At 34.0% G+C, this 21777-nt stretch overlaps 2 protein-coding genes across 4 annotated transcripts; both read left to right on the forward strand.

Annotated features, from left to right (window-relative positions):
* Positions 1-1345: 1345 nt before the first annotated feature.
* LOC114393728 (formin-like protein 13) lies at positions 1346-12336 on the forward strand. Of its 2 annotated transcripts, none has more exons than XM_028355153.1 (18): positions 1346-1664; positions 1880-2577; positions 3475-3696; positions 3797-5304; positions 5403-5523; positions 6081-6152; positions 7506-7604; positions 7711-7752; positions 7960-8040; positions 8130-8180; positions 8289-8370; positions 9378-9472; positions 9658-9729; positions 9810-9926; positions 10838-10906; positions 10984-11050; positions 11565-11897; positions 11987-12336. In XM_028355153.1, the coding sequence occupies exons 1-17, from the start codon at positions 1598-1600 to the stop codon at positions 11726-11728; spliced, it is 3627 nt and encodes a 1208-aa protein (XP_028210954.1). In that variant the 5' UTR covers positions 1346-1597; the 3' UTR covers positions 11729-11897; positions 11987-12336. The 2 variants fall into 2 exon arrangements, with proteins under 2 accessions (XP_028210954.1, XP_028210953.1); XM_028355152.1 differs by having other exon boundaries at positions 11990-12336.
* Positions 12337-16297: 3961 nt separating this feature from the next.
* LOC114394151 (reticulon-like protein B21) lies at positions 16298-20455 on the forward strand. Of its 2 annotated transcripts, none has more exons than XM_028355767.1 (9): positions 16298-17732; positions 17826-17885; positions 17995-18097; positions 18205-18279; positions 18386-18530; positions 18640-18709; positions 18885-18950; positions 19793-19915; positions 20116-20455. In XM_028355767.1, the coding sequence occupies exons 1-9, from the start codon at positions 16730-16732 to the stop codon at positions 20139-20141; spliced, it is 1671 nt and encodes a 556-aa protein (XP_028211568.1). In that variant the 5' UTR covers positions 16298-16729; the 3' UTR covers positions 20142-20455. The 2 variants fall into 2 exon arrangements, with proteins under 2 accessions (XP_028211568.1, XP_028211567.1); XM_028355766.1 differs by having other exon boundaries at positions 16301-17732; positions 20091-20455.
* The last annotated feature ends 1322 nt before the right edge of the window (positions 20456-21777 follow it).

Raw genomic sequence — 21777 nt, forward strand, 5'->3', positions numbered from 1 at the left:
TCAATTAATATTAATTGGTACAAGGAGTACCATAACCCATATACAAAAGTTGTGAAGCCACCCACCCAACTGTCCGCTTCTCTGGTTAATTAATATTTTGCTCTAGATAGAGTGAACAAATATTTGGTAACGAGTGATATAAATGTATATTTCTAAAAGATAGAGTGTTGACCAATTAGGTAACTCTACTCCCCTCTATTATCTATCCCAGACATTTCCCGTTCTTTTAATTGCCCAAGTTATGATGTAACTTGTATTTTAAGGCCACTTACTAAAAATAATAAAAATATCAAATAAAAAATAATATTAATAACTTGAAAATACATACATGTTTTTATTTAATATTTCTTTTTAAAATCTCAAACAAGTATCGTATTGTTACTCGATAGTATTTCTTAAAAATACGAATGTTTATTTATTTTTCAATATATTACAACATTATTTTAGAGTATATTATTATTATATGTGTACATTTTCTATTTCAATTGGTAACTTGTCATATTTTTTCCGGAACGGAATTTTGCTAGGAATATGATTAATTAATGTTTGTTGAGCAAATTAGTTAGAAATTAAGTTAAAAAAATGTACAAATAAAATTCAGAGGGCCAAAATAGATCATCAGTTAAAATAACTGGAGAATCCGAGGAAATAAGAACGGAAGTGGTTTTTCTTCCATGCACCTAGTTTCTTTATAATAAAAGGTGGGTTGAAATGCAAACCAATAGATCTTATGAAATAAATATGAGTTTTTTGTATAATAAAATGAGAATAAATATGCATTCATAATATAAAGATTTTTAATATTAATATTTAATTTTACAAACCATTCTATATAGTAAATTTATTATTATTTATAATAACCACTTAATGCAAATTTAAATATTTTTATACTAAATGCGGGTACTTTTTTTTTTAAAAGAAGAAAATAAATGTGGATTCCTATTACTAACTCATAAAAGAAATGCAACAAATTTTAAAAGTTATAAAAAGGTAATATATAGTATAATAATGGAATCAAGAATTTGTTTTTTTATGTTATAGTCTTGGTCTTGGGTCGAGACAAAAAAAAACGAAACCCCACGTGACAGTGGTAACAACTAACAAACACTTATCTTGCAATGATGGAAACACGTGTTTCTCAATCGTACGGAACTCGACATAAGACTGTTACATACCAGGAAAAATTCCGAAAATGGAAAATCACAGTGATTAAAATTACCCGCCATGGATATCCACGATACACGTGTCCCGCGAAATGGCGTCCACGTCACTGTTATTCAGCTACGAAAAAGAAAAAAATAAACAAGGGACCCATGACCCATCTCATCTTCCCCACACACTTTTCCTTTTCTTTTCACTGAGAAACAAAAAAAGAGAGAAACAGAAGCAACGATAAATCCAAACTCTCTTTTCGTTCATTCTAGCATTTTTCCTCGAAATCGCTGCTTCGCGATTTTTCTCTTTTCCGCCGTGAAGCTCAAGGCAAATCGTTACTCACGTTGCGTTAACCTTCGCCGAATGAGAATTTGTGGTTCTCAAATCCATCGCGTTCGATAGGCTTCCTGAAGCCTGAATCTGAAGCTTCGCGGTCGTGGCAATGCTCCGCAAATTGTTCTTCCGCAAGCCTCCTGATGGACTCCTCGAGATCTGCGAGAGAGTTTACGGTACTTTCTCTCTTTTTCTCTCGTTCTCAATTTGCGAATAATGATTCAAGGAACATTAGGTATCTGTTTGATTGCTTGGAAATGCGGCAATGACACGTGAATTGAATTTGAAAGGGATTTTGTTCAATTTGAAATGAATTTAACTTATTATTGTTAGGACTTAGGAGTTAGAGATTGTTGTTGGAATTAACAAGTAGCGTTAACCGTGAATGTAGTTTTTGATTGCTGCTTCACCACGGATGCTTGGAATGAAGAGAATTACAGAGTGTACATGGATGGGATAGTTGGTCAACTAAGGGAGAACTTGCCTGATGCTTCGATTCTGATTTTCAATTTTCGGGAGGAGGATACGAAGAGTCAGATGGCGAATATCATGTCTGAGTATGACATTACTATCATGGACTATCCTCGGCACTACGAGGGTGTTCCCGTGCTCAAAATGGAGCTCATTCACCACTTTTTGAGGTCTGGTGAAAGCTGGCTCTCGCTTAGCCAGCATAATGTGTTGCTGATGCATTGTGAACGTGGTGGTTGGCCTGTTTTGGCTTTCATGTTGGCTGCATTGTTGATTTATAGAAAGGTTTATACTGGGGAGCAGAGGACTCTGGATATGGTTTACAGGCAGGCTCCGCACGAGCTTTTGCATTTGTTGTCCCCGTTGAATCCGATCCCTTCCCAACTGAGGTATCTTCTGTATGTTTCCAGGAGGAATGTGGCCCTAGATTGGCCTCCCCTGGACAGGGCACTCATGTTGGACTGCATCATTATCAGATTCTTCCCAAACTTTGAGGGGGAAGGTGGTTGTCATCCCATTTTTAGAATATATGGACAGGATCCCTTTAGTGCTGATAAAAATCCAAAAATGTTGTACTCAACGCCAAAGAGAAGCAAAAATGTCCGGGCCTATAAGCAGGTATGTGTATTTACCTCGCTGTAAAATGGATTGCTCTGAGTTCTCGAGCCTCTTCTTTTAGGATTTTCAGTTTTGTTGTTGATGTTTTTTTGGAGCCTGTACTTTATACAAGGCATGCACTTATTGCATTTAGCATGAAAACCATTATCCTGACATTTTGGCAGGCAAGATAATTGCTTTTAGGAGATAAAAGGCTATGGTGTTACTGTTATTTTGCTCAAAATTGTTGAAATCTCTCAGTAGCTATGTGCTTGAGATAACTTGCAACCTCATAAATTTTGGCAAACAGGCTATTAGATGTAATAGGAGAAAAATCTCTATTTTTATTTTCGTCCTTCAATGCTGGTTCCATTTAAGGCCATTTTGACTTGTAGAATACTTTATATTAATTGTCATGTGCAATTTCAGATTGTTTAAACTTTAAATAGTTATAAACCATTCAATTGCAGCTCAAACTTGTGTTTCTTGTTATTGAGTCAAGCTTGAATAATTATATTTTGGCAGCTTGAACCTTGTAGTGATACTGATGAACCAGCATGTGGTTATTTATTTCTCCTTGACAAATACGGGAGCTTCATTTTAGATGAGTCTTAATTTTGATCCAAGAGGCTGCACTTGGCACCAATATCCCAAAAAATGCTTAACAAAAGAAAGGGGAAATAAGTTTGTATAATATAATCTATATTCGGCATATAGGAGATCCCAACCAAATTTCAATACACCTTATGCATTTAGGCCTTACAATATATCCCAGCAGCTGAAATCAGATTGAGCCCATGCTCTTTAAATTTTAATACATGTTTTTGTATGATGAAATGTTTTCTGTTCTAAAAGATGCATCTGGAATCTGATCTAATTTGTTTAATTATTAAGCACTTTCTTGCTATTGTATTGCAGGGAGAGTGTGAACTTATCAAAATCGATATCAATTGCCATATTCAAGGTGATGTTGTCATTGAGAGCATTAACTTGAATGGTAACATGGATCGTGAAAAGATGATGTTCCGAGTCATGTTCAACACAGCTTTTGTTAGATCTAATATTTTGATGCTTAACCGGGATGAAATTGACATTTTATGGGATGCTAAAGATCACTTTCCAAAAGATTTTAGAGCCGAGGTACAAGTTGTTTTCAACTATAATAGTATAATAATAATTTTTTTTTATTGTATATTCCTAAAATTTAATTTATTTATTTTTGGTTTATGTTTGTATTAAGATCCTTTTCTCAGAGATGGATGCTGCTGCAGCAGTTATTGCGGATGGTACCTCATGCTTTGAGAAGGAAGGACTTCCAATTGAAGCATTTGCCAAGGTTCAAGAGATCTTTAGCCATGTAGACTGGATGAACCCCAAGGATGATGCTGCACTAAATGTGCTCCAACAGATGCGTGCTTCAGCTATGAATGACAGGTTGGATACAGTTTCTGATCAGTATGTGGAAAATGGCACTTTATTGCATGAAAAAAGTCCTAGAACGCCTCAGGGGAATTTGAGTGAAGCAAGACAGGGTTTATCCTCTACTAAGAGATCACCAGATAATGACAAGAGTAGAAAAGATGATAAGACCAACAAGGTTGAGGGTATTCCCCAACAACCTAATACATCTAACATCATGTATCAAGAGACAGCCAGATCTTCAGAAAGAACCATGGAATCCAATAAATGTCCAACAGGACCAACAAATCTTGACATAAAACTGCAGGCACCTCATCCTGCCTTATCTTCTTCTGTTGATACTGCTTTTCCCCCTAGAACACCTCCTTTGCGGCCTCGATCCACTAGTGCTAAAGAAGTTCATGATTCTCCTCGCCAAACAGAATCGCCCCCTTCTTATCTTTTGCCTTTGCAATCAAAACACCAATCACAAGACAGAAGTTCTAACCCTACTCCTGGGACCCAATTGTCATCTACTGTTCATAGTAAGTCACCAGAAGACACCATTTCTCATCCTTCATCTTCAGCAATTACTTCACCTCAGCTATCTCCTTCACTTTCTTCCAAAAATGTGAATGAGATTCCTCCTATTAGAACAAGACTAGAGTCTTCCCCTTCACAACCTCCAACTCCACCACCTCCTCCTACCCCTCCACTAAAGGATCATAGACTAGTTCGAGCTAAACCACCTCCACCACCACCTCCTCCTCCTAAGAAAGAAGTACATGTTAAAGCCGGACCCCTTCCTTCTCCTCTATCTCCTATGAATGTGGAGTCACAGGTTAGAGGTGGACCCTCTCCTCCCCCTCCCCCTCTTCCAAAAGAGGAGCGACCTGTTACATTTAATGCTCCTCCACCTCCACCACCTCCTTGTCTCTCGGGGAAAGTTGCAGGTTCTACTATAGCACCTCCACCACCACCACCACCAGCACCTCCACCACCACTTTCCAGAGCATCACTTCCCTCAGATCACATTAATTCTTCGTTGCAAGAGTCTGCACCTCCTCCTGCAGCACCTGCTCCTCCACCTCCTCCTGGGGCACCTGCTGTTCCACCTCCTCCTGGTAAAGGAGGTCTAAAATCAGGCAGTCCGTTTCCATTGTCTCTTTCTGTGAGTGGTGATGGGAATAATGTGTCCGGACCAACTAGCTCAAAGGGACGAATTCTATCACGTACGATCAACTCAAAGAATAACACCAAAAAGTTGAAGCCATTGCATTGGTTGAAACTATCTAGAGCAGTGCAAGGAAGTTTGTGGGCAGAGACACAGAAATCTGGCGAAGCTTCCAAGTAATGTTGATTGGCTATGGTGTTTCATTTCTTATGACAAATTATCCTTCTATTATTCTAATGTCTTACCTGCCTCTCCTTTTATTATTTTAATGTAGGGCCCCAGAGATTGATCTTTCAGAGCTTGAGAATCTCTTCTCAGCAGCAGTCCCTTCAGGTCCTGCCAAAAAGTCAAATGTCCAAAGCTCAGCTGGCCCTAAATCTGATAAAGTGCAACTGGTAATTTAGATTCAGTTTGCTGTAGTACTAAGACTGGTTACGGATATTTGCATAATCTGCTTGTTTATAATTGAATGTGATTGGGAAATGCAAGAGAACTAATTACTAGGAAAATGCAAGAAATGTGATAGTTCCTGGTAATTATAACCCGGGGTATCATTTTATGTTGGTTCTATATAACCATAAAGTTGTAAATTGTGCATCTGTTAGCTTTTCATTGATGGAAAATTTTAGAGCTGACAAAATGAAGTATCAAAATTAATGTTCACAAAATTACTTTGGAAAATTTTAGAATGATACTGTTATATAACCAACCCATCTTAAAACCAGTAGTGTTTGTGGTAGTTTTTTTTCCCTTTCACATATTATAGAACTATAAGAGTTCACTTGTATAGTGCAATGTGGGAGATGATTAGTGTTTATCTGTGTGGTGTAGATCCTAAAATAGATTCTGTTTATCATTTTTCTCGTTGACATATATTTGGTGGCCGTGACACTATTACTGGCCATGACATGATTACCATCCTTTTGATTGATACTATTATCACTCCTTGCAGATTGAGCATAGGCGAGCATATAATTGTGAAATCATGCTTTCAAAAGTGAAAGTGCCATTGCATGATTTAATGGTAAGATTGATATTACATTTATGGTCTCTAATAATGTAGTAAAGAAAACCAAGTACTATCATTAAATAATATGGAGTCTTAGTTAATAAGAAAACTATGATTTGATTGACAATTGAATGATAGCTTTGTTCTTTTGATTCAGAGTCTATCTAGAATTTATTAGTGATTTGTTTTCATTGGAAACTATGAATGCTGACATCACTTCTATAATAGAACTAAAGAAGATGCTACACTTGTCCTCCTTCTCACCCTGTTCTTGTTTTCCATTAGTGTTTTTAATTATTTTTTTTACCTAAATAGTTTTACCTCTTTATTGGAAATTGGTGGTAGAAAATTTCTATCTTGTGGTTCAGTTCTCTTCAACATAAATTAAAACCAGAATATTTCTACGTAATTCCTTTCTTTCAAACTTGTACTCCTATAGAAACTGAGGGCTTGTTGGTTTTTGTGTGTGCGTATTTTTAAAGAAATGTTTTTCATTAAAAGAAAATTTTAAAATATTATAATGATTATGCAAGTTTTACAGGAAAAAAGCAAAGAGCAAAAACCTAAAATAATTGTTCTAGTGTTTTTGTTAGAAGTTAAAAATAGTAAATTTTGAAAAAAATAAATAATAAAGAAACCTGTATCATAGAATCTCTTTTTTTAAGCTTACACTAAACGAGGCTTGAAATTAGTAAATTAACTGGAATTGTTATTTTATTGTGGGAAAAATGTATGAATAATTGTTCTATGCTGTAATTTTGGAAGATATAAATGCTATTGAGGATCACAGTTTCTTGGTGTTGGATTGGAGACTAAACTGAAGAAGTGTCCATGGTTTTATATGAAATATCTGTAGAATTTTTAACAATTTTGCTTAAATTATTTTTCTGTGTTTTAAAATTCAGTCAGTACATGCACTCATGGTAGATATGATCAGTACTATCTATCTATTTATTATGCCAAGATAAAGGTTGCACAAAAAAACCTTTATCATTAGGACTTTTTTTTTGTAAGGATAAAAGGTTGAGTTGGGTTGAATTAATCTTTTCAACAATATTATTTATTTATTTTGTACACCGTTTAAAGATTGTTATTTTAGAAATGCTTATCATATCTGTATAACCCTATTATGAAATGAAGTTACAATAATGTGCCTAAAGTTAATGTTTCTAAACAAGGGTGCAAAGTTATATAGTGTTCAGTTATTGTCCATTAACATTTCTGTTTAGGTGTGTTGTAAGAATGAATGAATAATGCCTATTGTCCATTAACACTTTCTTAAGTCTTGTTCATGTCATGGGATCATCTTGTTGAATAAGTGCTGTGAGTTTTTATTCATTAATATTGGCTTGTTTGAAATATTCACAGAGCTCAGTGTTAGCACTGGAGGAGTCAGCACTCGACACTGATCAGGTTGAGAACCTCATAAAGTTTTGTCCTACAAAAGAGGAGATGGAATTACTTAAGGTTGGTAGATTGATTATGGTGAATAGTTATGCTGAGTTTAATTTATAATAAGTCTCCTCTATATTTTACAAAATTTCATAACACTTAACACCATTATTCTGAACAGGGTTATAATGGGGAAAAGGAGAAGTTGGGAAGATGCGAACAGGTAGGTATATATATAGGGTTTCATGATTTTTTGCTTAGTGCTTATATTTTAGATCACTTCTGTTAGAGTGCAAGATGTATGCATATTTAAATTTTAGCATTGCTTACACAGTTTTACGTGTAATTGCTATCTTTGATGGTGGAGACTGCATTTCTACCTTCTTTTGGCATGAATCTGAATTATATTTTCATAAATTCTTCATTACAGTTCTTAATGGAATTGATGAAAGTACCACGGGTGGAATCCAAGCTCAGAGTTTTTTCGTTCAGGATTCAATTCAACTCTCAGGTTGAAATATTGGTATTTTCATGCATCTTTACTAAAAAAAATGGATTTAAATCGATTTCTAGTTTGACCCTGTTAATATTTTTATGTAGGTTTCTGACCTTAGAAATAGCCTGAGTGTTGTGAATTCTGCTTCAGAAGAGGCATGATATCTTCCTTTTTACGGAAACATCTTTTTGCAACATAGTTTCTTTCTCTTTTTTCATGAGAAATAACATTTTGGATGTTGAGATTTTGTTTCCTCTATTCAGATCAGGAATTCTGTCAAATTAAAGAGAATTATGCAAACAATACTTTCTTTAGGAAATGCTTTGAACCAAGGAACTGCCAAGGGTATGTTTAAACAAATATATATAGTAGATAGATGCAACATGAACCATTCAAGTTCGTAACACAAACAAAAGTATCATAAATTTTAGAAAATATCTGTAATTTATGGCCTTTGTGCATGCTACACCTTCATTAGAGAGGCTTTGTTTTTGTTTTTCTGATAGTGTGATATTGTATGTGTAAATACAACTGTTTTGTTTTCTTTCCCTTTTGTATTTTACTTTGTTTGTTGTCCCCCCCACCCACCGGGTTGTGATAGTAAACTGTTGTGCAATTTTTATTTTTTTTTCCTCTTGGAGGGCAAGTCAGGTCCTTTGTTTAGTAGTCAATTTCAAAAAAATAAAAAATCATTAGTGATTTGCACCCTTTCCTTCCTTGATATTGTTTTTCCCTTACTTCAGATATAAATTATTTCTGTAATAATCCTCCATATTAGTCACATTTTAATATGGAAAACATCGTGTTCACCTATGTTGTTACTACATCAACTAATAATCTCACCTGTGCTCACCAATTAAGACCAGTTTAGCAAAAACTAAACTAAATTAGATGAATGCCTTTCTTCTGCCCCAGACCTAATCAATATACCGATGCTAAAATTTAGGTTTTGGTGTTTTGTCTCTCCTTGGATTTAAGTGTCCCCCTGAAACTTTACTTATGGTTAGGGGGATAGAATATAGATATTCTATTTTTTTTGTGATTCTAATAAAAACAAAATAAATCAAGGGGATTGAAAAGTGGGTTGTTATGTAGTGATTTAAATTTTTTTAAATGTTTACAGCTTTTCATTAAAAAAATGTAGCTAGATATATGATGAATGAGTTTCATTGGAACCATGGTCTTTTTTCTAAACATATATGCTGAAAACTAAATAACTCACATTTGCATCATTATTTTATTGTTGTTTTTGCTTCTGACTTATCATTATTCATTTCCTATTCACCAAAAAAAATCATTATTCATTTCCTTTTATCAATCTCTTATGTTTATATTCTCCAATCATCTTTTAGGTTCTGCTATTGGATTCAGATTGGATAGCCTTCTTAAACTCACAGAGACACGTGCACGGGACAAGAAGATGACTCTTATGCATTATCTTTGTAAGGTACATGTTGCTATTTATTCCTTTTTTTTTTTAAAAAAAAGGAAGTGATTGCGTTTCTTCTGTGCTATGGAGTCACTTTGATATTAAGTTGGGGAAAAATTGAGCTTTTTCATCTTCTGATATTAATAAGGCGATTATGATTTTTCTTCTTTAATGCATTAATATGATACTGTGCGTCCAAATAGGTGCTAGATGACCAACTACCGGACGTTTTAGACTTCTCCAAGGATGTTGCTAACCTAGAGCCAGCAGCAAAGGTTCTGGACTTCTCAAAGGCTCTTCAGTTCATTATGTTGATAGGCATTGTACTGACACTGACTTAAATAATTTGATCCAGATGCAATTGAAGTTTTTGGCTGAGGAGATGCAAGCTATAAACAAAGGATTAGAAAAAGTGGTACAGGAACTATCAACCTCTGAAAATGATGGGCCTATATCAGAAACTTTCTGCAAGGTATAAGCGTCATGCCTTAAACACTATTGTCTTTTCTTTTCTTAAATTGCCCTTGTTTATTTTCATTGCTTCAAGTTTCATATATATATATATATATATATATATAAGGAAGGATAGAGTTACTCTTCATCCTCAGCATTCATTTTCTTGGACTCTAATAGATAAGATTAGTGACTTATTATAACCAAAAGATTCCAAGAAAATGAATGGTGAGGATGGGGTGTAACTCTAAAAGAGTTACTCTTGGTATAAGTTGATCCCTCCTCTCTCTCTCTCTCTCTCTCTCTCTCTCTATATATATATATATATATATATATATATATATATATATATATATAATACATGTTAATTAAAGTCAACTGAGTTTGCAATTATGTCTGTGAAAGAAGACCATTTTCTTTAAATCCCCATTCTGTGGAGGCAGACATTTTGAGGCTTGTCTGCAAGATAGTAAAAATGGAAATTTTCCTAGTATCAAAAAAGGAGTGGGTTAGTGGAAATCGTAAATCATGAGATCATAACACAAAAGGAGATTGTGGCTTCAGATGACAGATAGGTTATTGGGCTTTATTGGGTAAACGGGTTTAAACTCAACTCGTGAAGATCACACGATTTTTCCATTTTTATGAGTAAGATCGTGATCTTACCCGATCCCGCCAAAATGGGTTCTATCATAGTAATTGGGATCGTAGAGGCAGTGAAAAATTATAAGATTGTGTTGTGTGACCTTATGATCAAGATAGCAATTATGATCATTATGCTTGACTGTGATTGGTCTAATGTGAGAGTTTGCAAGTTCCGACTTTAGCAGAACGTGGGAAAGATTAAAATTGTGAATTACTTTTCTGCTTGCTAAAAGCTGTAATAAATTATATGCATTGTCAATCTTTAACTTCTTTTTTTTGCCATAGAAATTGAAAAAATTCCTCGGTTCTGCTGAAGCTGATGTCCGTTCTCTGGCTTCACTATATTCCAGCGTGGTAGGCTTTCTACCATATATTAGATCTTTTAAAACCATATAAAGGCTAAGCTTTACTAGTAGAGCGTATGTTTACAGGGTAGGAACGTGGATCAATTGATTCTCTATTTTGGTGAAGATCCAGCTCGTTGCCCATTTGAGCAAGGTGTGTGACCATTTGAACTTCAAATATCTCTTTCTTGATAGTTGATTTAAGTGAGCACCCTTTATTTGGCTTATGATAATTATATTTTTATCTTTCTACTTTAGTAAAATTATATACTCTGGTCCTTTTTACAAGAAACAAGTGATGGTGTAAAATATACTATCACTTGTTTTTTTATAAAAAATAATACCTTCCACAAAGTAAGAGCATGGATTCTTCACTTGGCTACATATATGTGAGAGTTAATATTTTTTATGAACAATCTTTATTTTTAGCTTCTCAACTATCAATTGGATACTTCATTCTGAAACCAAAAACTGACAATTTCATGGTATCCAAATTCTTGTAAGTCTATTGTGGAAGTGGTATGTGGTATGCAGGGCTATCTCTGATTCCTTTATATCATAAGTGCCACCCCCCCCGGTTTTCCAGTCCCATTGTGTACTAATATATTGGTGCCTCTACTTGTACTTCTATACTACTAATTCTTGTAATTACTTTGAATTTTCTGCAGTTGTGTCAACTTTGCTCAACTTTACTAGGATGTTCAACAAAGCCCATGAAGAAAACCGCAAGCAGCTAGAGCTTGAAATGAAGAAGACAGCAGAAAGTGAGAAAAAGAAATGTGAATCAGAAAGAATTTTACCTACAGCTATCCGGACTGGCAATGTCAAATAGATGCTACTAGCTTTGAGAATCAGTATATACTCTAACGTGAATAGGATTTGACTGGACAAAAACGGGTCTGGTGTATGGTGTTTTTGAAGAGCATGTATAGTTACACAAGTAGTAGTAGCTGACATTGATAACCAAAACGAAGAGAACTGCAATACACTGCAAAGTTTAGGTAACCTTTTGAACCCATAGCTTGCTGTACATCCTTTTCTGATTGACATTCTCCTTCAATACAGTAATTATTCTATTTAATAATTGTAGCAGAAATGGTGTAGTTTGCACGAGTTGTGTTATTTACCAGCCAACCTGTATATATCTTCCTCTTCCCTCTCCGCTCAGCAACTGTATGATTGTAAGTATTTTCAGGAAACCTGGGCATTCGTTATTAATTTTTTCTCTCTCCCTCAGGCTTGATTCTCTCTGTTAGCAACACTGATTTCACATCTGTAATGCAATGCTTGATTTCTTCTTGTATAGCTTATATATGATTTTTTTCCCCCTAGCAAAATATCTTCTTAGGTGCCCCAAAAATAAGGGAAATTTCTTGCTCGGTATTATTGAATGTGTACTACCCCAGCTATAACACTAAAATATTGCTAAAGTTGGAGATACTTATGGCTCACATAATCAAGGTGACATACATTTAATAGTACCAAACAAGAGTCTAAAGCAAACCAAGAATTTCAGTTGAAATAGGCCTTTGTTGCCGTTTCTACTTACATTTATTGAAATGATAACTGAATATTATTTAGAGGCGCAATTCAAATATTGTAACATTTGTTGAAATGCAGGTAGTTTGTAGTTGAGTTTGAGCAAAAAATAATGCTAGAAGGAAAAAAATCAACCCCTGGGTGTGTTGGATATTTTATGAGTATTTCGAAATATTAAGAGCCAATAAGTCTTGCATTGCTTAAATGAGAGAAAACATCAAATAATTTTATTTTAATTCTGAAATTTGTTTTATCTAAACAATTTTGCGAGATAAGTTTTTTATTTTGTTCAACCCTTATTTTTTGATATTCTGACTTGATTACAGCTCGACAGCTGGTTTTACTTGATCAAATCCTTTCTGGCTGATCGCTACTTCCTTTTTATAAAAACACTTTTCTTTCTCCTTAAGCATTCTTTGTTTTCTTGTTCTTCATCCAACTACTTCATCTATCGCTCTAGAGACTGTGTTGACAAAGAACTATTAGTCATTTGGGGTCATCTTAGAAGAGTTTGCTATATCTTGAGGAATTTTCACAATCTAAAAATAATATTGTAAGCCAAATAAATCCTTGAAAATAATGTCATCACATGTCTCTGATTATTTGCTTCGTATTTTCTCCCAAATTTTGCAAGGCGTCAAATAATTTTATTAACAAAATAAAATGGTTTGGAACTTTGTTATTATTGTTAGAGTCGTGAAGTCTATCATTTCTATATATTTATTCAAGCCAGAGAAAAACAGCTGAAAAACATTTTGCTTCTGAAAAGTTGGATTGTCCCATCTCCATCCCTATATTATAGGCAGTGAAAGCAAGTGTTACTACTTATTACCAAAGCACCAATAAGGGGGTTCGGAATTTAGCAGTTTCGTGTATATTTGTTTTTTTATAAAAAAAAGAACTTATAGTTCTTGAAAATATGTTAAAAATTTCTTATTATTTGTGTTTTGTTTATACTAATCCTTAAAAATTATTAAACGATGTGTATTTAATCTTTATTGAAGCATTAGAAATATATTATTTTTGTTGAATGTAGGAATTAATGAATAAGATTTAAATATAAATTAAAATAAAAATATATAATTAGAAGTGTTATAAAGTTAACTGCATGTGTTTTTTTGCACTTTTTTTATCAGTATTTTTTTTGTACTTAAAAAATAAATTACTACGACAAATGTAAACGAATTTTGTTAACGGGTGTCTTTATCATTAATACTCTTACAAAAAGAATGTTATTTTAATTAATATTTAATCAAAACTTTTATCTTTTATACATCACGTTTATTTTTAGTTCATTTCTTACCAAAATTAAAAATTAAATCCACACATATATATATATATATATATATATATATATAATTATTTTCATTTTAATGTCTCCGTGCATAAAAAATGATTTGTTTTTGCTCAATGCATATTGAATTTTGGTTCTTATAAATTCTCGATTTTGTTTTTTTATTTATAATGTCGGAGAACTAATTAAGAGTAATTTCATGTATGAAGATGAATTTAACAATTTGTTTAATATGAACAATATCGAAAATGAATTATACATATAAGAATAAAAAAGAATTAAAAGTTTTAACTTAGGTTACTGCATTGGGTAGATAGGCACGTGCAAATTGTAATTCGGATGGTGGTAACTTTGAGGGTGAGGTCACAGCAGCAAACGACAAGTAATGTGTGTCGTTCAAGTGACGTGCCTTAAACAGTACTCATATGGGTTCGGAATGTGGGCAATGGGCATGGGGACTTCTCCCAAGCAAAATTAAAAATTAGAGACTAAGAACAAACATCATTCTTTGTAAAAAAAATAAAAATAATTATAACAATGTTTCGTTTTGTAATTAAAAATAAAGACATTCAAACAATTTCTGATTATTTTCATAAATATGAATCTTTGTATGCTTAATTTTCATAATTATATATTTTTCTTGTCTAGGACAATCTCATCATCTCATGTGCTAGTTAATCTACACGCTTATAACTGCCTTTCAAGCTAACGGAACACTACTCGAGGCAACATTCTCAAAATATCTTTTGAACTATATATATATCCTTCTCCTACTTACTGAATAATAAATAATAATTAAGAGAAGAAAGAAAGAGAGGTAGGCTACTTGATCTAATCGCAGTATCTACGAAATCGAAATCATAACCATAATAAAGAAAAAGGGATACAGAGCCAAAGAAGCAATGCGATACGCTACCAAATTCTGTCGGGGAGTATTGCCGTAGATGTATATGCAAATGCAACTTTCACTTTGATGCAAAATGGATTCCTAAATTATCATATGATTTGGCCTCATCTCGCATGCCAAGGACCCTAACCCAACCAAAAAGAATTCATGTGGGGTTTTGTGCCAAACTTCCCACATGCAATAGCTTTCTCGTACGCGATATTTCCTCTTCTCATAGGGTTCTTAATGAAATATAAAAGCCTGGGTTAATTTCTGATGGAAATATTAGTTTAGACTTTAGAGCTTTCAAACAAATGTTCATGTATAAATTGTGATATCTGATTGATGGCTATATATGCAACTGCTTTGCCCACTATAAGACGAAATTCATCAACATTATTGCACCACATCACAAAATGTTAAAATAGCAATCAATTTGATACCAACATATTTTCTGAACACACAAATTAAATGATCAAAAGCTGTCCTTTTTAATTTTGCAATGCATACATAAAAAAAAGTTAGTGAAAAATAAAGATAATAATATAGTACATACAATGTCACGCACATGATCAATTATTTTGTGTTTAAATAATGACACTGAATTAAAAATTGTTTGGAAGTCGAAAACACATTGAAATTGGTCCTAAAATACAGGTCAATTGCTTGCTAATGAGTGTGTGGGTATAGTATAAAATTGTTTTTGGCAGTGTAAATACACGTTAGCCTTCACCGACAGAGAAAACGACGGATAATTATTTACAGCATCTCTACAACTCTTTGATATTTTTGACTTATGAAGCTAAGATTCTTCATCGTTTACACTAGATTAATAAACAACATACATGTCCGATCTATGTATTCCTTCTTAGTCTTGTTCAATTTTATCACCCAAGATCGTGCTCTAATAATTAATAAACTACAACAAATGATTAGAAAAAGACCAGAGAAGTTAATGAATAATTTATATGAATCACGTTCTTGGTTTAGTAATGGTTATGGGATTCACATTTTCTGCAGCTTCAAAGTAAATTTAAAACTGAAAGCTGGCCACAAGCAGAGATCAAAACACTTTGCCATACACGCGGCAAATTGGTATCCAGAGATGGTATCGCTTACATCTACATAACACCGTACCAATAAAACTCACAAGATCTTGAAGATCAACAATCTTTTTCTCTCCTAATAAGTGGTACCCACGTCATCCATTCCAAGCTTGCAGAGAAATTTGTCAAAACCTACATGCAAAAAACATACCACAAATGACCAAGCAAACATCATTATTAACCAAACAGACACGTATCATATGCATATATTACTATTACAATTCCCATCCTTGAACTTTAGAAAGTGTAGCTTTTGCAAAAATTAGGGGTGCTTTTGATTTTCTGTCACGAAGCTAGTCTCGTACCACATTACCACCACCACACATTGTATTTTCTCTATGCCTTGTCTTGTCTGGTACATTCAATGAAATATGGACACTTATTAACGGTACATTTTTTTTTCATGCCTCTCTCACCTGAATTATTGTATAGTTGAAAGCTACTACTTATTTATAAATTATAGTGACACACACAACTGCAATTTTCAATTTAAAAATAAAGAATAAATAAAACTCTGCCAAATATCATGTAAAAATTAGGTGAGATCATATAATAATTTCTCCTCAGCACGCACGCTTGGGAAGAATTGGAGTATTGGACTATATAGCTAGAGGTTCTTCAATTGCATGTGAGGGTGAGACCAATGACTTTAACTTCCTCGATAGAAGTGATGTGAGACCTAAGGAATCTATGCATAAAAGGGTTCATCCTCCTTAACACCATAATCATTCAACCCCACTCAGTTTACCTTCACTTTTCCCTTTCCTCACAAAACAGAACTCCACAAAGAGAAAAAAAAAAAGAGACCAACTATTGTCTCTTACTCCACACACAATCCCTTGATTTTCTCTCTCTCTATGACCTTGCTTTACAAGGAGATCCCAATGTAGATCCCCACCAACCGCCATTTCTTCAGCTGAAAGCCTCTTATCCGTCAAACACTCATGTCCCATTACAGTACTGACTGTTAGGCAGATAGTGGAAAAAGAAAAAAAAGATATAATTGAGATGGATGTGAGTAGGAGAAGACTTGGAGTTAGATGCAGTGTGGTTGCAGGGTCAGTGTGGGAGAGCAGAATGAAGAGTGATGAAGTTGGTGGTGGAGTTAAGGTCTTCACTGGAGAACAAAGTGCTGAAGAAGGAGGCAATGGTGGCACCTGCAGATTGAAGAGAAGCCAAATTGGGAGTGTGGTTGCCACTGGAAAGAGAAAAACTTGGAAATCAGAAGGGTTAGAAAACAACCATATTCAAATAGCCATAGGAAAATCAGAACCCCAGAAGAATGGTGGTAATAGTAGTAGTAGTCAGCAATGCAAGGATCTCAACATATCTTCTGATTCAATCAAGAAGAGCCCAATTCAGGCCAGGAAGAAAAGGTCTGGGGTGGGTGAATCTTTTGAAAAGAATGCTGGGAAGCTCAGAAAGAACAAATCAGATTTAATTAAGAATGTCGGTGATGGAGATGCGGGAAATGCAATTCAGCCTAGGAAGGGCAAATCAGAGTTGGATCATGTTTTGGATGAATCAAGGAATGATGGATTGGCTGGTGGGTCTGCAAGAGTTGTAATTCTCAATGGGAAGAATGATTGTGATGAAAATTGCAAGGATTTTGGTGTGTGCCTAGAGAAGGTCATTTCTAGCAATTCAGGTAATGTTGGCATGATCAAGTGTTCACCAGTGCATGTTGATGATGATGATGAAGATGATGTGGTAGAGGAAGAGGTGGATGATGAGGAGATTGATATTGAGATGGAGAAGGGGAGCTTTGATGTTAAGGAAATCAGTGTACCAGAATCCAAGGTTGTGAATGAGACAGAAAGGAAGGAGGTTGTGAATGTAGCAGCAAAACAGAAGATTGTGAATGAACCAGAACCTAAAAAGGTTGTGAGTACCAACAGACAATTTCATCAAAAAAATGAAAGGCCAGTGTCTGTTCCTATATCTGTGAAGCCATCTCTTCCAATTAGAAAGCTTTCCACAATTCACCAAAATTTCTCCAAGGCTGATTCAAGTAAGGTCCTTTTAATTTCATTGTACTTTTCTCTTTCAATCTGATTTTTGGGATTTGTGCTTTTATCAAGGCTAATTGGTCTTTACTATTCAGTTCCAAAGGCAGAAGAGTACTGTAGTTTTCCACAGAGCCAGAACAAACTGCAGAGTTTAGGTGATTTATCTACATTTCAGATTCATGCAAGAGTCAAATTTGTCGGCAAAATTTAATACAAATTTCTAGTATTTATTCTTTAATATTCTTTACACATGTCACTCTTCAGTTGATTTAATCATGTGGAGAGATATCTCTAGATCAGCATTTATCTTCGGGATTGGAACATTCGCCATAGTTTTATCTTCTTATGCAAAAGATATCAATCTGAGGTTAGAAATCTCCACACTACAGAGAGTTCAATTCATTTTGTACATACACTTTGCCACTTAAAAGAGAACCCAGAATTGACACACTTCTTTATCCTTTGTTTGTGCAGTCTTATTTCTGTAATGTCCTATATTGGCCTTGTCTATCTAGCTGTTATCTTCCTCTATAGATCACTAATATGCAGGTAATAATAACCCTAGCACATTGGTGAAAAATAAATGACAAAAATACATTACTGGATGATGAATAATATACTCTATGATTTTTTTGTTTGGAATCAAACAAACCAGGGGGGTCATAGATGTAGAGGACACAAACTATGTACTACGAGAAGAAGAAGCAATTTGGGTGCTAAAATTGATCCTTCCTTACTTGAATGAGTTCCTGTCAAAACTTAGAGCCATGTTTTCTGGAGATCCTGGTACCACAATTAAGGTATTTTTCATTGCTCACTGATAACATGGTTTTTTATTTTTCTTTCTTTTTCTCCCTTCATATCATTAAAACATGAGAATAAACTTTGGCAATGGTTTATGAATTGTAGTTGGCAGTTTTGCTCTTTGTTCTTGCCAGATGTGGCAGCTACATAACCATTTGGAAGATGGCCAAATTCGGTGAGTTTCTAATGCCTAGGCTTATTCCATTCACACACAAAATATGCCCAACCGATTTGCATGTTAATGCAGAGTTTCTTACTCTTTGCACCACTTGCTATGCAAGTGAAAACTCCCTCAATTTTTTCTTATTGTGGTTTTTTCAGTTACTAAACTTGTTCTCTCACTGCCTCAGGCTTCTTTGGAGTTTTTACCGTGCCAAAAATCTGCTCCTCGTATTCTGCACAGTTAACTGCATTCGGTAAAAATCCTAAATTAAATTAAGCATAGTTTTGATTTAGCATCATTTAACTCTTCCTTTAGAACACAAGTATGTGACAAAAACATAGTACAGTTGTAGTAAGTAGCTGCTGCAAGGGCGCCAAGTAGGTCTAGGTAGGGGTAATATTTGACGCTCTATTGTCAAATGCAAACGTTGCAGAATTTTCGAGGGCCCACAATAATTTGATCCTGCATGTATTTATGGTCATGGAAACGGCTCTTTGTACCCTTGATTTTTATCACTGATCTACTATAATGGATTTGGTGGGTCCTGTAAAGAAAAAAGGATTAATATATGTATAGGGGTTCAATTATTTTATACTTTCCTCTAGTGAAAATAATTGAACTCTAAACCTGCTTTAAGATTTTGCTTTATTGCATATTTAAAAATGTGGATGATGGGAACTGAAAATTTTAATGCATCACATGAATGAGCATCTTTGCTTTTATTCCTCAACAGTTTTGGGGCCATTCCTTACAAGTATTAGACTTATCTTCAGATAGTTGATACTTGGGAACACAATTATGAGATAACAATGCTTATCACATCATATACATACTTGGTGGTCCCCACCCCCAAAGTCTAAACCCTGTCAAAGTACTTTGATGAGTTGATCTCGGATTGTTCACTGGGTCCAAAAATAAGCTTCCACTAGCTTCAGGGATATATAAATCACTAAGCTCAAAATTCAATTTTGCAGTTAGTGCCATGACTTTTGTGTTTTACAAACTACCACGATCTTATAATTATTATTCCAATCTAATAGTTTGAGTTTTCTTAATGTGATTAATGATGACTTATTTTCTTTTAATCATATGAAGCAAACTTTTGGATTCGTCGATTCCGGGATGCTTGGGATTCTTGCTCTCACAAAAAGGCTGTGGCTCTTGGCATTTTTGGCCTTGTTTGGAATTTGTCATCAGTGGTTGCTCGCATTTGGTCAGGTAAAAGAGCATAGTGAAGATTCATATGTTTTTGTCAATTAATAGCATTAGATTTAGCTTCAACATTTTTTAGATCTAGATATAGTGACGCCACTACATAAAAAAAATTAAACGTAGTTTTGTGCCTTACACATACACTCACATAACTACATACTAATGAATTGTATAACTGCAGTGTTTGTGCTATTTGTGGCCTTCAGATATTATCAACAACATTATTTGGTGAGAGAGGAATTGGTGGAAAATGAAGCAGGATGTGATGAAACATGGCAAGAACCTGCTGGAGTTAAAGTTGGAATGCAGAGACAACAGTCCACACACAAAATCTTTGAAACTCAGAAAGTAAAGAAAGTATTCTAAAGAGCGCTAAATTATTTTGTTAGTTCCACGTAGATTTTCTCCATTGTATAAAATTGTTGTCATTGTAAAGGTCATTTTTAGTGTTTTTCTTAATAGAGCATGGTTCATGAGGAAAAAGAAATAATCACTTGGACATTTATGGCTTGTTATTAGAATTTGTTAATTCTTTCTATTTCAAAATTATGGTTGCATGGTGCTGACATGTTTCAAAGAGTAACATTAACTCAATTTTTAAAATTATGGGACATAATTGAACACTAAATGAACTGGAAGTTATTTTTTGGGTGGAATACTAAATGAATTGAATTAGTAAGCTAGTCATTAGATTAGTGGAGTTAGGAAATAATTTTATTTATTGTTTTGTAATTGGGTTTTAAAACCCAAATCAGTGTGGTCCAATTAGTTGTTGGGCCAAATTCTCTTAAAAACCCAAATCAGGCAACCGAAACACTTTCCTCTATAAATAAACCATCTTGCTACCTCTCTTCTTTTGAAATCGCAAACCCTCTCTCTGTAAACTTTTCGCGTGCGAGTTGCTCTTGGTTTTTGGGAGGAAATGTGGCATCATGGTGGTAACTTTTAAATAATTTTGTATTGCTTGCTTTCTTGATTTTGAGTGCTGCAATGCAAATTCTGATTTTCTTGCGGAGCAGTAATGTAATCCACTGCTTGTTTGTGTAAATTGTTATATGGTTTATATGAATTATTGATTCCTCTGTCCGAGGTAATGAATTGGATCTTAGGAAGCTTGTTTCAACGTATCGTAAAGGATTCCCTAATCCTAAATGCCAATGTTCTTGTCTCTGTTTGAGTGCTATTAGAATCCAATTAGTATACGCACAATTTCTTGAATTGTGGGTGTTGAAAGATTTTCTTACGAACGAAGAGAGTGGAATGGAGTATATGGGCACATCGTTTTTTCTTGATTAGGAGCCAACCCATTAGCCTCGGCATTCCTTCAGTGCAATTTCTGATTTCTGAATAACATGCACCAATTCACTCATCGTCTTATCCAATACATGTTAACATGCAGTTTCATTTGAAAACTAAATTAATCTAATAAGATATTATTAGATTATCTTGAAAAATTAAAATTTGTTAACTAATACAATCAAATCTTGTTTATATATTTAACAATTGAACTAATCTAATCAAATCTAATAAGATATTATGTAATTAACTTATAAATTAAAAATTTATCTTTTTGAATTTTTAATATATATTTTGAGTGTCAAAATATAAGTTGAACAATTTACATAATATAAGTTATTTTTAGAGTGTCAAAATCGAATAAATAAGTACAAATAATAAAACTAATTAAGTTGAATTTCTTTAAGTCAACAAAAAATATATTTTTCTTAATAAGTTTCATATTAGTCATATTTAAGGATTGTTTATATAAATTAACAAAATTAAAATTTATAATTTCTTTCAATCTAATTCTAAATTTAACCGCACTCCATAGATTATTTTTCTACCAAAATATTTTTAAATTCATAAAA

Source organism: Glycine soja, chromosome 17, assembly GCF_004193775.1.
Source record: "Glycine soja cultivar W05 chromosome 17, ASM419377v2, whole genome shotgun sequence".
Taxonomy (NCBI): Eukaryota; Viridiplantae; Streptophyta; class Magnoliopsida; order Fabales; family Fabaceae; genus Glycine; species Glycine soja.

Bases quoted from the DNA above. Each gene is read 5' to 3' on its own strand.
- LOC114393728 (XM_028355153.1), top strand. From the start codon at position 1,598: ATGCTCCGCAAATTGTTCTTCCGCAAGCCTCCTGATGGACTCCTCGAG. The intron at 5,524-6,080 runs GTAATTTAGATT...CACTCCTTGCAG, and splicing joins AATCTGATAAAGTGCAACTG to ATTGAGCATAGGCGAGCATA. The intron at 9,473-9,657 runs GTACATGTTGCT...GCGTCCAAATAG, and splicing joins TTATGCATTATCTTTGTAAG to GTGCTAGATGACCAACTACC.
- LOC114394151 (XM_028355766.1), top strand. From the start codon at position 16,730: ATGGATGTGAGTAGGAGAAGACTTGGAGTTAGATGCAGTGTGGTTGCA. The intron at 17,886-17,994 runs GTGATTTATCTA...GTCACTCTTCAG, and splicing joins GAACAAACTGCAGAGTTTAG to TTGATTTAATCATGTGGAGA. The intron at 18,531-18,639 runs GTATTTTTCATT...TATGAATTGTAG, and splicing joins ATCCTGGTACCACAATTAAG to TTGGCAGTTTTGCTCTTTGT.